A 15,940-nucleotide genomic window follows, 5' to 3' on the forward strand; every position below is an offset into this window, starting at 1 on the left:
TGGCTTGCGCCTGCTGCGCCCCCCACCCCCTCCTGGCACAGCTCGTCCGCCCTCGCTGCAGCCGGGAGGAGGCGGCGGCCCGTGCACCGCAGGCCCCGCCCGCCCACGGTCCTTCCCGGGAGGCCGGGAGACCTGCTCCGCCCGGCCCTCGGTGGGTGAGTGCGAGCGGCGGGTGGGGCCTCCGCGGACTGAGGCACCGGGAGCCGGGGCGACGCCTGTCATCGCTCTAGGCCCAGCGGGAGGACGCGCCAACATCCCTGCTGCTGTGCTGAGCCCGGGGCGTGCCCGCCGCTGCTCCCACCACTGGGCCGGGCTGAGGCCGCCCGGGGGCCCTGTTCCTCGGCATTGCGGGGCCTAGTGGGCAGAGCCGCGGAGGGGGCTTCTTCTCCCCGAGGGCAGCGTCTTGGGGCCCGGCCGCTGGCTGACCCGCAGCGGCTCCGGCCATGCCTGGCTGGCCCTGGGGGCTGCTGCTGACGGCAGGCACGCTCTTCGCCGCCCTGAGCCCTGGGCCGCCGGCGCCCGCCGACCCTTGCCACGATGAGGGGGGCGCGCCCCGGGGCTGCGTGCCGGGCCTGGTGAACGCCGCCCTGGGCCGCGAGGTGCTGGCGTCCAGCACGTGCGGGCGACCGGCCACTCGGGCCTGCGACGCCTCCGACCCGCGACGGGCACACCCCCCCGCCCTCCTGACTTCCCCAGGGGGCACGGCCAGCCCTCTGTGCTGGCGCTCAGAGTGGCTGCCTCGGGCACCCCTCAACGTGACTCTCACGGTGCCCCTGGGCAAGGCTTTCGAGCTGGTCTTCGTGAGCCTGCGCTTCTGCTCAGCTCCCCCAGCCTCCGTAGCCCTGCTCAAGTCACAGGACCATGGCCGCAGCTGGGCCCCTCTGGGCTTCTTCTCCTCCCACTGTGACCTGGACTATGGCCGTCTGCCTGCCCCTGCCGATGGCCCAGCTGGCCCAGGGCCTGAGGCCCTGTGCTTCCCTGCACCCCAGGCCCAGCCTGATGGCAGCGGCCTTCTGGCCTTCAGCGTGCAGGACAGCAGCCCCCCAGGCCTGGACCTGGACAGCAGCCCAGTGCTCCAAGACTGGGTGACCGCCACCGACATCCGTGTAGTGCTCACAAGGCCTAGCGCGGCGGGTGACCCCAGGGACATGGAGGCCATCGTCCCTTACTCCTACGCAGCCACTGACCTCCAGGTGGGCGGGCGCTGCAAGTGCAATGGACATGCCTCACGGTGCCTGCTGGACACACAGGGCCACCTGATCTGCGACTGTCGGCATGGCACCGAGGGCCCTGACTGCGGCCGCTGCAAGCCCTTCTACTGCGACAGGCCATGGCAGCGGGCCACTGCCCGGGAATCCCACGCCTGCCTCGGTGAGGCCTTGGAGGGTGGCCTGGGGACCTTGGACCCAACCAGTCTGCCCCTGACCCATCTCTCCCTGCAGCTTGCTCCTGCAATGGCCATGCCCGCCGCTGCCGCTTCAACATGGAGCTGTACCGACTGTCCGGCCGCCGCAGCGGGGGTGTCTGTCTCAACTGCCGACACAACACCGCTGGCCGCCACTGCCACTACTGCCGGGAGGGCTTCTATCGAGACCCTGACCGTGCCCTGAGTGACCGTCGGGCTTGTAGGGGTGAGCCCACCACCAGCCACCTGCGGGCCCTCATCCTCTGGCTTCCCAGATCCCCAGACAGGCTTCTGACCAGGCCCTTCCCACCTCTCCTCAGCCTGCGACTGTCACCCCGTTGGTGCTGCTGGCAAGACCTGCAACCAGACCACAGGCCAATGTCCCTGCAAGGATGGCGTCACTGGCCTCACCTGCAACCGCTGCGCACCTGGCTTCCAGCAGAGCCGCTCCCCAGTGGCGCCCTGTGTTAGTGAGTGACCCTGCCCTGCCTCAGCCCCCAAGCCAAGGCCACCCAAGCTCCCTGCTGTTGTCCCGTCTTTTCCCTGAGCCCTGCAGATCTCTCTGCTCCTCCATCGCAGGCCATTCTCCCTCCCTCTCTGCAGAGACCCCTATCCCTGGACCCACTGAGGACAGCAGCCCTGTGCAGCCCCAGGGTGAGTGGACACAGGACAGGGCCCCAGACGGGCATGACTTTGGGTGAAGGGGCTCTGGGAGGAGACGGTGGGGAAAGGGGGGGATGGGAGTCTGTCAGCCTCCCACCCTCTACCCAGACTGTGACTTGCACTGCAAACCTGTCCGTGGCAACTACCGCATCAGCCTAAAGAAGTTCTGCAGGAAGGACTATGGTAGGTGCCCTCAGGCCTCCCGCGGACCTTCCCTCCTCCGCCAGCTTCCTCTTGGAACGCCTTGACCCTTGCTGGGCCCCAAGGCCCATCCATCCCCCACGGGGGGCGGCCCCGCTCCTTCAGCCCGCACTGTCCTCCGGGTGTCCTCCCCATGCCTCCCTCTACCCCGGGCAGGCCGCCGCCTCCTGACCCCACCCCCTCTCACTCTCCCCGCAGCGGTGCAGGTAGCGGTGGGCGCGCGCGGTGAGGCGCGCGGCGCGTGGACGCGCTTCCCGGTGGCCGTGCTCGCGGTGTTCCGGAGCGGAGAGGAGCGCGCTCGGCGCGGGAGCAGCGCGCTGTGGGTGCCCGCCGGGGATGCAGCCTGCGGCTGCCCGCGCCTACTCCCTGGCCGCCGCTACCTCCTGCTGGGTGGCGGGCCTGGAGCCGCGGCTGGGGGCGCGGGGGGCCGGGGACCCGGGCTCAGCGCCGCCCGCGGAAGCCTCGTGCTTCCCTGGAGGGACGCGTGGACGCGGCGCCTGCGGAGGCTGCAGCGGCGTGAGCGGCGAGGGCGCTGCAGCGCCGCCTGAGCCCGCGGGCTGGGCAGGGCGGGCGCCGCTCCCACATCCAGGCGCACGTTCACCCGGTGCCTTCGCCTGCCAGGAGTCCTTGCTCGCGTCGCGCGTGTCGCCACCTAGGCCGCCGCCGTCCCCGCCGGCAGCTCCCTCTGTACCTCCCGTCTGGCCCCGGGGGGATGTGACCGGCGCAGCGACAGCCCGCCCCGCACAGAGGCGGGTGATATGGCACACCCAGAGGACCCTATGGTCTCCTGCCCCCTGGCTGGCGGTCCTGTCCCAGGGGCACTGTGATACCCGGAAGGCTGTGAATTCCTCGTGATGCCAGGCCCTCTCGGGGATCTCAGATCATCCCCGGGGCCGCTGTGATGCACACCCCCACCCGTGCAGCGACCCCCCAGGGAGCGCGCTGACCTCCCCAAAGACTGTGGCCACCGCAGGCGCCTTGGACCCCCATGGGGGGACAGGGCGTCCCCTGCCTTCTGCAGCCCCGCGAGGGCGGTGGCCTTGGCCCCTGCAGGCTGGGCGTCCACGTTCGGGTGCCCCGCGGCGTCTGCTGCCGGATCCCGCATCTTTCTTGGCCGCCTGTGTCCGCGTCTGCGGGCTCTGTCCGGCCATCCCTCTCTCCGCCGCGTCTCTGACCTTCGGCGCCACGGCTCTTCAGCTCAGGGCCCGTCCCAGAACCCCCTTCCAGCCCTTCTCCCCCCGCTCGGGAAGGGACGTCGCGCCCACGCGGTTCCAGATCCACGCGTGACCCGGCCAGGCGGCGACTCCGACAGGCAGCTGTCCGGGCCCCCGATGCACTCGGCAAGTCCCTGCCGACCCCCGTCCCCCTTGGCTCGTCTCCCCGGGACCGCACTGCAGTCGCCTCCCCTCCGCGCGGGACCGGTCCTCAGCCGGCCCCTGCTTCCGCCGCAGCAGCCGCCGACCACCAGCGCGCATGCCCAGAGCCGGGCAGGCCGGAGGCCCGCGGGCGCTCCGGGGCGGGCACAGGGCGAGAGCTCGGCGGGGGCGGGGCCCAGCGCGCGCGTGCGCAGAAAGGCCGGCGCGGCGAGCTGAGGAGAAAGCGGCGCGCGGAGGTGGGTGCGCTCGGGGTGTGCGGGGGGTGCGCTGCGGTGTGGCCTGGCCAGGTCCCCGCTGTCACCGCAGTCGACGCGTGCTGGGGGCGGGAACGTGGGGTCCCGGCTGCGGGCCCCATTCGAGGCGGGGATCCCCGGCCACGCGCTGGTTGGGGGCTCCGGAGCCCGGCACTGCCCGGCGCTGCAGCTGCGGCTTGGCCTACGGGCGGGGGCGCAGGAGCGGGACCCCCTGGATGCGAGGCCCGATCCCCGCCCGGTCGCTGGCCCGCGACTCGGCCCGGGGCATGGTGTCGTCGGGAAGGGTGACTGTGTCACTCTTTCCTTGGGGCGTTTTCCGTCTCCGCAGGGTCGGAAATCCTCTTCGGGGCTCGGTGAGATTGCAACAGATTCTGATAAGTCCTGCCCTGTGGACCTGGAGCAGCCCCGGGCCCCGCCCCGCCCTGCCCAGGGATGACACACGCCCCCACCGCCCACCCGCTTGGGGGTCCGCTAGCCCCCGGCCCTGTCCAGTGGGAGCCCCTCTGGGTGCGCCTTGCCAGGCGGCCGCTGCCCTCCGGGCCTTGGGAGGTGGGAGCCAGGGACCCCCAGCTCCGAGCCAGCACAGCGGAGGGGAGAGCCGGCCCCACCTGGGCTGGGCTGCACCTGTTCCCGCCCCCTCCAGGCGGGAGTCCCCGCGGGCTAGCCACAGGCTTTCTTTGATGGCCGTGCCCCTCAGGGAAATGCGCTTCAGACCCCTGGGTTACTGCTTGCGGGGGTGATATTAAAGGCCAAAGGTTGTCTAAAAGCCACCTGGGTGGTGTGGAGGTGCAGGTGGACTGTTAGGTTGGTGGCTGTGGTTGTGAAGCCGGTGTCACTGTCTTTCTCCAGCAGCTTTTTCCAGAAAGGGGGCGTCAGCCTGCCCTTCCAGGGCGATAGAAGCACTAGCGGGTGATTTTTCCCTGTTTTGCTGTGTTTGCTTCGGAGTCACCAGGTGACTTCCAGACAATGTGCAGAAGGAACCGTTCCATTATTTGGCACGTGGGCCGTTTCCTCCACCCGAGGTCCTGGGCTCTGTCTTCACAGTCTGTCCTCAGCACACAGTAGGCACCTGTAGATGGCACGTGTGGCATTTCCTCCGCCCGAGTGCCAGGGCTCTGTCCTCAGCACACAGTAGGCACCTGTAGATGTTTGCTCAGTTGCAGCGGAGACAAGCAGTCAGTTCTTTTCATTTTAAGGAACACAGGCTGGGAAAAAAAACCAATCCAGATAAGAGAAGATCAGGAAATCTTATGCAGATTTTACAGTTACTGTTCCTAGCCTGTGGCATGACCCCTGCGTGCCCTGCCTTTTATTTTGAGGGTTGATCCTCATCTAATCTGAGCGCTCAGATAAAGGCTTTACATAGAGTACTAATTAGAGAGTGCTTGCTCTACTTAGAAGCCTGTCTTTCCCTGTGAACGGGGCTGGAGCCACACTGTTCATCTTTGCTTCCCCCTGGCCTGGCCAGGGCTGGGCCAGAGGTTTTCTCTACATGATGGTTGAAGTGGATCAAGGTCCTTTTGTCAGAATGATAGATGTGAACTATTGCAGTTGCTTTCCACTGGGTTGAGGGTGACCTTCTGAGATGCAGAAGTAATCTAGGCAGGGTTTTCCTAACAACAGTAAATTTGGCCACCCAGGGTCTGTAAAGTCACCTGCAGGGTAACCTTACTAGCTCTCGCTGACCACACCTGCCAGGATTGTCCAGCAGGCTCGAGTGACCTTGGGCATGCAGTGTTGCTCTTAATTATCTGCAGATTGAGCCAAGCTCAGAAAACATATTAAATGTTTGCCTTTAGATGGTTTCTCGTTTAAAGTACATAAGGACGATGAAGCAGGTTATAAAAAAAGCACTTAACATTTACCTTGTTGAATGTTTTCCCTGTCTGAGCATGCCTTTTCTGTTATGACAACTCTGTAAATGGAAGAAAGAAGTCCTTTTCTTTTTATTTTTTTCTCTTTGAGACGGAGTCTTGCTCTGTCGCCCAGGCTGGAGTGCAGTGGCAGGATCTCAGCTCACTGCAAGCTCCGCCTCCCGGGTTCACACCATTCTCCTGCCTCAGCCTACCGAGTAACTGGGATTATAGGCGCCCGCCACCCCGCCCGGCTAATTTTTTTTTTTTTTTTTTTTTTTTTTTTTAGTAGAGACGGGGTTTCACCGTGTTAGCCAGGATGGTCTCGATCTCCTGACCTCATGATCCGTCCATCTCGGCCTCCCAAAGTGCTGGGATTATAGGCTTGAGCCACCACGCCTGGCCAAGAAGTCCTTTTCAACTCAAAGCAGCAATTGCAGTGGCTGTTTCAAACATTGCCTGTCAATTGGAGATAAAATCAAAGAAACACAACCTCAGGCTTTTTACTGAGGACCAACTTGAATTCATTATTCAATGATTTTCTGTATCCTTTCAACATGCGTTTATTAAGCCAGGTGCAGTGGCTCATGCCTGCAATCCCAACACTTTGGGAGGCTGAGGTGGAAGGATTGCATGAGCCCAGGAGTTCGAGACCACCCTGGGCAACATAGGGAGGTCTCGTCTCTATAAAAAATTAGCCAAGTATGGTGGTATGTGCCTGTGGTCCCAGCTACTTGGGAAGATGAGGCAGAAGGATCACTTGAGCCTGGGAGCTCAAGACTGCAGTGAGCTGTGATTGTGCCACTGCACTCAAGCCAGGGCGACAGAGTGAGACCCTGTCTCTGAAAAACGAAACAACAAAAATGCATTTATTGAATTCACACTTCATAGGAGGCACCATGCTGTGCGTTCTGTGGATTCGGTGTTGAGTAAGACTTGGTCTCTGCCCTTGACCTTATAGTGCAGTGAGGAGACAGGAGAATAAACACAAGGTAGAAGCTCCAACAGAGGTGGACAGAGCCTTCTGTGGGCGCAAAGGCATGGCATCCAGCTGGATTGTGGTGGGGGTGGGGCTCTGAGATGGACTTGAGCTTCATTTTGAAGGATGATCAGGAGTGGCAAGAACAAGTGAGGGAAAGCGCCTTCCCCCAAAGGAACAGTGGATATAAAGTGACGGGCGTGGTGCCTGCCCACCAGCTCTTGGGAGAAGGGCAGTGGTGGTCCCGGGTTAGATGGGGTGAAGTGAGTGAGCTGGGCTGACAGCAGACTGGGAAAAGCCTTGATTGCCACCTGGGAGTTTGAATTCACCCAGAGTGGCATGAAGCCTCTGAAGATCTTGGGTTTGTGAGTGACCTGATCAGAGGTGGCCAGGGAGGTGAAGGGCCGCACAGAGGCCATGGCCGGTTGAGGGACTGTCATGGCACACCCAGAGAGACATCAGCACAGAAAGGAGCAAGACTCAGCTGAGCCCGGGGGCTCACACCTGCAAGCCCAGCATTTTGGGAGGCCGAAGCAGGAGGCTCGCTTGAGCCCAGGAGTCACAGGCTGCAGTGAGCTGTGGTTGTGCCACTGCACTCCAGCCTGGTCACCTCTGTTTCGGAAGAAAAAAGAGAGCAAGACTCTGAGACAAGTGGCTGCAGGATGGGAAGAGCCAGAGAGGAAGGAGAGGATGTTCCAGGATTGAGTGGCGGGCAGTGCCATACCCCATGCAGAGTGTGGAGGGAGGGAGCAGGCTGGCACTGTGTGGAGAAGGCGATGAGGTTACTGTGAGACGTCTGGGCAGTAAGCACATGTGTTTTGGCCTGGAGCCAAGGAGAGCGTACTAGACGAGAGCATTTTGGGGATGCTGTGTGCTGTCCAAGCTGGGGGTTGGGTTGGGTCTTCCCAGGAGAATGTGTAGAGTGAGAAAAACAAAACAGAACCCTAAACCTTGTGGACTCCTAATACAGTCTTAAAACAAAGTCAATAAAGTAACAGAAGGCCAGTCGGTAACCCGTTGCCTTTTGTGGGAATGGGGCAGAGTAGTGGGCTTTTAATTTTCTTTTTTTTGAGACAGAGTCTCGCTCTGTCACCCAGGCTGGAATGCAGTGGCCAGATCACAGCTCACTGCAAGCTCCGCCTCCCGGGTTTACGCCATTCTCCTGCCTCAGCCTCCGAGTAGCTGGGACTACAGGCGCCCGCAACCTCGCCTGGCTAGTTTTTTATATTTTTTAGTAGAGACGGGGTTTCACCGTGTTATCCACGATGGTCTCGCTCTCCTGACCTCGTGATCCTCCCGTCTCGGCCTCCCAAAGTGCTGGGATTACAGGCTTGAGCCAACGTGCCCGGCCTTTAATTTTCTTTCTTTCTTTCTTTCTTTCTTTCTTTCTTTCTTTTTTTTTTGAGACAGGGTCTTACTCTTTCTCCTAGGCTGGAGTGCAGTGTCAGGATCAATGGCTCACTGTAGCCTCGACCTTCTGGGCTCAAGAGATCCACCTCAGCCTCCCAAAGAGCTGGGACTATAGACTTTTTTGTTTTCTTTTTTTTTTTTTTGAAACAGGATCTCACTCCCATTGGCCGGACTAGAGTACAGTGGTAGGATAATGAGATCGTGGATCACTGCAGCCTCAACCTCTCGGACTCAAGCAATCTTCCCACCTTAGTGTCCTGAGTAGCTGGGACTACAGGTGCACACCACCACACCCAGTAATTTTTGCATTTTTTTATAGAGACAGGGTCTCACTTTGTTGCCCAGGCTGGTCTCAAATTCCTGGGCTCAAGCAGTTCTTCCACTTTGGCCTCCCAAAGGGTGGGATTACAGGCGTGAGCCACAGTGCCTGGCCTGGGCTTTTAATTTGTTGCAGAAACCCAGTGTGTCTCTTGGAGTGAAGGATGGAGTGTGGGACGGGGGGATGCCAGTGTCCTTACAGTGGCCTTCCTGTCTCACGTGTCTATTTGCCTTTTGGGGAACCTCCAGCTTCAGTGTCATGCTTCTCAAAGGACCTAGTTCACCTGCAGTCCAAGGGTTGCTCCTCTTGGAGCATTCCCACAGGTAGGGCTCTGGAAAAAGCCTTTTCAGACCCAGAGACTGAAGGCTGCAGAGCCCTCAGGGGCACCTCACTCTCCTTCCAGGACCCTGTTTCTGTGTGGTCCATCAGCATTGGCAGCAGGCACAACTTTGGAAAAAATCTACTAAGAACAGAGGCCGCGCATGTGGTGCGTCCCCCACCCCCCCATTCCCCCACCCTGAGGGGCCGAATGGGTGAGGCTGGGGAAAGGGTGAGGCTGGGGAATGGGTGAGGCTGGGGAAAGGGTGTGCTGCAGAAGCAGCCCCGATCTGCTCGCGGCCGGCATGTGGCCCCCAGGGCTGGCTGAGCCTCTGGATAAGGTTGTGAGCTGTTATCTACACCCTCCAAGAGAACCTGCTCACAGGGGCGCAGGCTTCACAGCCTCTGAGGACTGTGCGTATGCAGCCATGGCTTCCTGCAACCCTCCCCAGTGTGCTCTCTTCTTTTTTCTCTCTTTGTTAATTTTTTTTTTTTTTTGAGATGGAGTTTTGCTCTTGTTGCCTAGGCTGGAGTGCAGTGGTGTGATCTCAGCTCACCGCAACCTCTGTCTCCTGGGTTCAAGTGATTCTTCTGCCTTATCCTCTCTAGTAGCTGGGATCACAGGCATGCGCCACCACACCCGGCTAATTTTGTATTTTTAGTAGAGACGGGGTTTCACCGTGTTAGCCAGGCTGCTCTTGAACTTCTGACCTCGTGATCCACCTGCCTCGGCCTCCCAAAGTGCTGAGATTACAGGCATACCTGCCTGGCTGTTGTTTGTTTGTTTGTTTATTTGTTTGAGATGGAGTCTCGCTCTGTCGCCCAGGTTGGAGTGCAGTGGCGCGATCTCGGCTCACTGCAAGCTCTGCCTCCTGGGCTCACACCATTCTCCTGTCTCAGCATCCCAAGTAGCTGGGACTACAGGCGCCCATCACCACGCCTGGCTAATTTTTTGTGATTTTAGTAGAGACGGGGTTTCACCGTGTTAGCCAGGATAGTCTCCATCTCCTGACCTCGTGACTGCCCGCCTTGGCCTCCCAAAGTGCTGGGATTACAGGCGTGAGCCACCATGCCCGGCCTGTTAATTGTTTTTTTTAAGAGACTGGGTCTCGCTCTGTTGTCCAGGCTGGAGTGCAGTGGTGCAGTCATGGCTCATTACAGCCTCAACCTCCTGGGCTCAAGCCGTGCTCCAACCTCAGCCTTCTGAGTAGGTGGGACTACAGGTGCATGCCACCACACCTTCCTGATTTTTTATTTTTTTGTAGAGACAATATCTTACTATGTTGCCCAGACTGGTCTCGAACTCCTGGCTCAAGGGATCCTTTCGTCTCAACCTTCCAAAGTGCTGGGATTACAAGCATGAGCCACTACACCGGGTTGTTCCCTTTTTCTTTCTTTTTTTTTTTTTTTTTTGAGACGGAGTCTCGCTCTTTCGCCCAGGCTGGAGTGCTGTGGCCGGATCTCAGCTCACTGCAAGCTCCGCCTCCCGGGTTCCCGCCATTCTCCTGCCTCAGCCTCCCGAGTAGCTGGGATTACAGGTGCCCGCCACCTCGCCCGGCTAGTTTTTTGTATTTTTTAGTAGAGACGGGGTTTCACCGTGTTAGCCAGGATGGTCTTGATCTCCTGACCTTGTGATCCGCCCGTCTCAGCCTCCCAAAGTGCTGGGATTACAGGCTTGAGCCACCGCGCCCGGCCCCCTTTTTCTTATAGGTCATTGAGAACACACCACAGGGGACCTGGGAATCTACTGAGGATACAGATTTCCCATAATCTGAAACTGTGTGTCTGCCTGATTGTTACACAGTTTTAATTGGGTGCCACACACCGAGAGAGATTGTTTGCTTGTGGGCCATCCTGTTTCCAGTAAAAGCCTTTCCACTCACTGTGGCATGCTAAATGGAGCTTATCACCTGGATCCCTTCAGCCTTTCCTTGAATCCTTTCCACCCCTTCCCTAAATATCCTCTGTGATCCCTTTCCTGGCAAGGGTCCTTCTGGCCTTCCTACCTTGGTAAACCTGTGGCCTTAGAAGGATCGAGGTGTGGACATTAACTTTTCTGCCCTGGCGGCTTCCTGGGCTGTCCTCTCCCTGTTCCCAGCACTCAGGAGCACTGCCCTTTCCTGGCAGCCTAGTAAATCCCAGGCCTCTGTTTTGGGCCCTTTGGCTTCTTGGTGCCTGTTATGCTGAACCGTAGAACTGTCTTAATTAGAGCCCCAAAGGACACTCACTGGCCAACGCGCTTATGGAGCGTTGGGTAGCTCTGACCAGGCTTGCCCTCCAGGGCCCTGTCTTTTGACCACGCTGTCTCTATCACTTCTGAGGCTAAGGCCTCCTCACACTGTAAGACCCAGCTGAGGCAGGCGTTGGCTCTGGGAAAGCACCCTGTCGCAGCACCTGCACCTTGAATTGGCATCGTCAGTACACCTGACCCGGGCTGGGGAGGGGCCATGCCTCTGTACTCCTCTGTACTCAGGTACCTGGCACACTGGCATTCAGGAAGCGTGCCTTGAATGCCTGTTAAAATGATTAGGACCAGACGTGGTGGCTCATACCTGTAATCCCAACACTTTGAGAGGCCAAGATGGGAAGATTGCTTGAGGCCAGGAGTTTGAGACCAGTCTGGGCAGCATAGTGAGACTTTGTCTCTACGAGACTTAAAAAGTAAATAAAAATAAAATGATTAAACCTGCACGACTCCACCCTGAGCTGGATCTCACCTTAGGTCTAAAGACACTTGCTGAGAACCTGATGTGAGCCTGGCCTTCCAAGGCACACCTGTCACAGGCTTGGAACTCAGACCAATCGAAATCCTGCGCTGCTGACAGCTGAGCTCTCTTCCTCTGGTTCTCCTCCTGGGTCCTGGGGGGTATTTTTCTAGACCTGCTGTGGGGAGAATCTTTGGGCTCAGATGGTAAAGATCCTGAATTACCAGAGTCCTGTGCCAGCTCTAGCCCCTGCCTTTGGGTGGACCAGACCAGGCCGGGGAAAGAAAGATATCTGCCTATGAAAGGGAACAGGGAACTGTCTTGAGTGGCTGGCCAAGGTTGAGGCTCAGCCTGCCTCTGCTCAGGCTCCGAGCAGTAGGCTCAGGAGCCACAGTTAGGCACGTTTGCACTGCTGACCAGCACAGGCAGGCAGACCAGCTGGCCCGTGGTGCGGTGACTAACGCCTCGTTAATGGTCACACCCCTTTTGTACCTGGCACGTGCCCTCCATTGTGTGCCTCCAGCAAAGAGCCCACTATCAAGTTCCCCAGGCAGCAGCTACTTGGTAGTCACTGTGGCATGTCGGTCACCATTAATATTTGGAAGATGCCTATGCTCTGCTTCAGGCTGAGGCAAGCACCCCTACCTTCCTGTCATGTGAAGATGCCTGCAGGAAAGGTCACACCTAGGGTTGGTGGACTAGTAATGCTCCCTGTTGTTATTTGGCCTTCAAAATTAAATTTATCTTGGGCCCAAGTGGTTTGCGATTTCTCTGAGTCTCTGCCTGTTTTCTTCTCTGTTCCCTCCTTCCCAGGACACACTGGACATAGTGTGAGACACTTTGGTGGGTGGATAAGCCAGCACCATGATGGTGGGTGCACTGGGTGAGGGTGAGGACAGATGTGGACAGGAGGTGTGGAGCTCTGTGAGGGCTCGGCCCTGGGCCGGAGGTCCCATGGAGGCCTGTGAAGAAGGGGCAATTGTACTGAGAGCAGAAAGTGAAAGGGGACAGGTGTGTCCTGCCTCTCTGGACAGTGACATTCCCACAGTAGTGTGGGGACTGCAGTTGGCACTATGTAGCCGGGGCTCCTGAAGCTGTTGTCCGAGGGGCAGGGAGGGGCCAGGTCCTGAAGGGCGGAGGACACCAGGAGAGGGTTTTGGGTGGAGAATGGTGACTGGGTGAAGCCCTGAGCGGGCAGGAGGCTGGGAGTGGGAGCTGAATTGCGCTGGAGTCACGTGGAGTGTGAATGTTGTGAGCGTCCTGGAAACAGCTGGGAAGCAGCTGGAGGGACGGGCCTGGACCTCAAAGAAGGATTCTAGGCTCAGGAGAGGGTGGGCTCCATTGGAGAGACAGGCACAGGAGCTGGAGGAGCAGCCGTGGAGAGGTGAGGAGATGCCTGGCAGGGAGGCAGGCGGGATGAGGCCCAAGGCAGCTGGGAGATCTGGCAGCCAGCGCGGCCAGCGGCGGGAGGGCCGGAAGCCGGGTGTCATCTGCTTTTGCCAGCAGCTCGGCTCAGAAGAAAAACGGAGGAGAGGTGGAGCTGGAGCGGAGCCCCCAGCACTGTGGTTTGCTGTGTTTGGGGCCCGTGTCACAGCACTGGGGAGCCTTGGAGAGAGATGGGGAGCTAGGGTCCCCAGAAGGTGAGAGCCAGGACTGAGGGGGGCCTTGGTCTGTGGTGGGAATGCAGAGAGCTGGGAAGCTCCTGCCTGACAAGCCCCCTTTCTTGGGGTGGAGTGGGTGGGACGGGGCAGCTGTGAGCTGGAGAGGAGACAGTGTCAGTGAAGTGTGCCGCAAAGGCTGCCAGGTGGCACCGGGGGCTGGGCCACTCGAAACCGCTGAGCAGGCGGCAGGACTTCTCCCTCTCCCCTCAGCTGTTCTCGTGCCTCAGGCTGACTTCCTCGTGCCGTTTATCCATATGGCTGAGACAGGAGTGTGGGGTTGGCGGGCGGGAGTTGGGGCTTGGCGTGACGGTCCAGGCTGAGCTGGCAAGAGAGAAAAGCCAGAGCGGCTGGTGGATGGGGCAGTCGCAGCTCCGAGTGGGAGGAGGGCACTGAGGGCTCCAGGACGGGGTATGGGCGGGTTTATGAATGTGCCGCCTCTGGAGTGGGTGGAGTGGTTTTCTGGAATGCCCAGGGACTGGATAAAACGGTAGAGATGTAAAGGCTTTTAAAGTTCTAGAGGCCACGGAGCTTCCAGCCAGGACTGCGAACTTAGCCCTCAAGGGAGGGCAGCACAGAGAGGAAGGCCCTGAGCCGGAGAGAGAGGAGGTGGGTGGTGATGGCGAGAGCCTGGCTGCTGCTCGGCCCAGAGGAGGAAGGGTACATTCGGGAGAGGACGAAGACTTGGGAGCGGTGTGTTTGCTGTAGAAAATTTCCAGAGCAAGAAGGCAGGTTGGAAGCAGGTGCCGGGGGTAAAAGGCATATAACAAGGTAAGGAGATGTGGGTGAAGACCGGTGGCTGTGCTCACCGTGGTTAGTGACACTTTCACCATCCAGCCCCGGTCAGACATGGTCCTATAGCTGAGGGTCTCACCAGGCGGTGGGGGCACAGGTCAGGGGAATGGGATCGCCAGAGGAGCATTCTCAAAACGTGCCTGTGCAGGCATCTCCCACCCCTGACATTCTGCAAGAGAGGTCCAGGGGGTGCCCACCCCACATGCAGCGGACCCCTGGTGGTCATCCTCCTGTCAGCCTCCCCTCCTCCCCTCCCCACCTCGCCACCCCCAGTGGATGTTTCTGATGGCTGTGGCCTTTGCACATGCCCTCCAGGCTGCCATGCCACAGATCTTTCTGGAATAAAAGCTTGATCTCGCCTCCCCACCCTGGTATTCTGGTGGTGCCCTGTCACTATTGGGATGGGGTAGGGTGCAGGCCTTGTGACTTGGAGCAAGTCTTGTATTTCCCTGCTGCTGAGTGCAGGTCCTCCCCCTGCCGCCCACCCACACCCCGCCCCCCGCAGTGTGCTCTGCCAACCCCAGCACGCTGTAACCACCTCCTAGAAGGGCTTCCGGAACCCCTCCAGCTCTCCGGGGCACGTGACCACCCCAGGGCCTCTCTGCCTCTACACGTGCCTACAAAGCGGCTTTCCGACCTCACTGCCAGGTGATTGATTTATCTCTCAGCTCTTTCTAGCTCAGTGCCAGGCATCTAGGAGGCACTCAGAAGAAGGTTCCAGAGAGAACGGGTACACCTGGGTGCACAGATGAGTCCAGTGGCTCTCTTCCATCGTGGTCCACTGTGCCAGCTCCATTGTTCCAGGGCTGAGGCCTAGGGTGGCGGGGCTATATGGCAGGAGTGTCTGCACTTTGGGACTCTGCCTGGGATTTGTTTGTGTCTTTGAGGCATCCAGTAGATTCTTGGAGGACAGGATTAGGTGTTCCCTGGCCTTTCCCAGCAGGTAGGTGGGAGGCCTGGGCCCCTCATGAAGAAATCAGACTTGGCCTGGACTTGTGAGGAAGGTCCCCCAGCCGGAGGAGGCGTCATCCCCTCCCTGGGGCTGAATGCTGGGGCCACCTCTCCCCTCATGCCTGTCATCCACGCCCCACTCCAGGTCTGCTTTTAGGCCCCATTCCCTGCCCCGTCCAGTGTGTTCCTCCAGCCTCCCTCCACCTACTCTCCCAGCACCTCTGTGATGTTGTGAAATACCTATTTGGTCTTTGTCCTTGTTTTGTGACATACAACTCCTGAAATCCTCAGGATCTCCGTGGCGCTCTTTCTGTGCACTGGTGTTGACTGATAGCTTCTGGGTGGCGCTGGTCACTGGAAAGACCAAGGCAGGATTAGCAGGTTAGGACTTTCAGCCCCAGCCCCAACCGCAGGGAGGGGGGAGGTCCAGGGGTGGAAGGTCAAGTTGATTGCCAGTGGGGTAATCAATCACGCCTACTTAACAAAGGTTCCATGCCAACCCTAGAGGACAGGACTTGGAGAGCTGCTGGACAGCTGAGCAGGAGGGGGTGCCTGGAGGGTGGCACCATCCCTCTCCCATACCTCACTCTAAAGGCCCCTTCATCTGTGTCCTTTGTAACAACCTTTATAATAAACTAGTGAATGTAAGTGTTTCCCTGAGTTCTGTGAGCTGCTCCAGCAAGTTCATTGAACCCAAAGCCGGGTTGTGGGAACCCCAACTTGAAGTTGGTCACTGAGAAGTTCTGGAGGCCTGGACTTCTGACTGGTGTCTGAGGGTGTGGGCGTCTTGGGGACTGAGCTCCCGACCTGTGGGATCTGACCTATCTCCAGGTAAATGTCTCCATTGTTGGGATTGAATTGGAGGACGCCCCGCCGGCACCCACTGCAGAATGGATTGCTTGCTGCGGGGAGAAACCCCTGCATTTTCTGGGTCGCAAATCCTGTGCTGATTGCTGTGCTGGCGTCAGAGCAGAGGAAAACATGGCATGAGAGTTTTTCCAAACAGTCCGGACAGCTTCCAGGCTCTCTCAGCCACCCCACGCCATCCCTACC

The 15,940-nt window shown here is 59.3% G+C and overlaps 2 protein-coding genes and 1 long non-coding RNA gene across 10 annotated transcripts in view; 2 read left to right on the plus strand and 1 right to left on the minus strand.

The window, feature by feature from the left end:
* Positions 1 to 44: 44 nt before the first annotated feature.
* LOC105485797 (netrin 3) lies at positions 45 to 3,174 on the plus strand. The gene is made up of 6 exons (XM_011748280.3): positions 45 to 1,371; positions 1,443 to 1,631; positions 1,726 to 1,875; positions 2,009 to 2,059; positions 2,177 to 2,251; positions 2,468 to 3,174. Exons 1-6 carry the CDS (start codon positions 444 to 446, stop codon positions 2,815 to 2,817), a joined length of 1,743 nt encoding a protein of 580 aa, XP_011746582.2. The 5' UTR covers positions 45 to 443; the 3' UTR covers positions 2,818 to 3,174.
* Positions 3,175 to 3,750: 576 nt separating this feature from the next.
* The window catches only part of LOC105485795 (TBC1 domain family member 24), a 31,614-nt gene continuing 19,424 nt past the window's right edge, over positions 3,751 to 15,940 (plus strand). For 3 of the 8 annotated variants that reach the window (XM_011748271.2, XM_071083953.1, XM_011748278.2), the window contains exon 1: positions 3,763 to 3,881. The gene's annotated coding sequence lies outside the window, so the exon portion shown is untranslated. Of the gene's footprint in view, positions 3,882 to 10,420; positions 12,868 to 12,921; positions 13,124 to 13,522; positions 13,913 to 15,940 lie in introns of those variants that run through there. The other 5 variants (XM_011748275.2, XM_071083952.1, XM_011748276.3 and 2 more) reach the window with 5 other exon arrangements.
* Positions 4,970 to 15,353, minus strand: LOC139359804 (uncharacterized). Its single transcript, XR_011616245.1, has 5 exons — positions 15,128 to 15,353; positions 11,496 to 11,661; positions 6,091 to 6,211; positions 5,765 to 5,814; positions 4,970 to 5,104 (listed from the first exon to the last, which is right to left on the minus strand). It is a non-coding gene; the product is annotated as an uncharacterized lncRNA (long non-coding RNA).

This window comes from Macaca nemestrina, chromosome 18, assembly GCF_043159975.1.
Source record: "Macaca nemestrina isolate mMacNem1 chromosome 18, mMacNem.hap1, whole genome shotgun sequence".
Classification (NCBI taxonomy): Eukaryota; Metazoa; Chordata; class Mammalia; order Primates; family Cercopithecidae; genus Macaca; species Macaca nemestrina.

What these genes read in the sequence shown, in the direction of transcription:
- LOC105485797 (XM_011748280.3), top strand. Translation starts at nt 444, where the DNA reads ATGCCTGGCTGGCCCTGGGGGCTGCTGCTGACGGCAGGCACGCTCTTC. An exon ending in GGAATCCCACGCCTGCCTCG is followed by an intron (nt 1,372 to 1,442) that starts GTGAGGCCTTGG and finishes CTCTCCCTGCAG; the next exon opens with CTTGCTCCTGCAATGGCCAT. An exon ending in GTTCTGCAGGAAGGACTATG is followed by an intron (nt 2,252 to 2,467) that starts GTAGGTGCCCTC and finishes CTCTCCCCGCAG; the next exon opens with CGGTGCAGGTAGCGGTGGGC.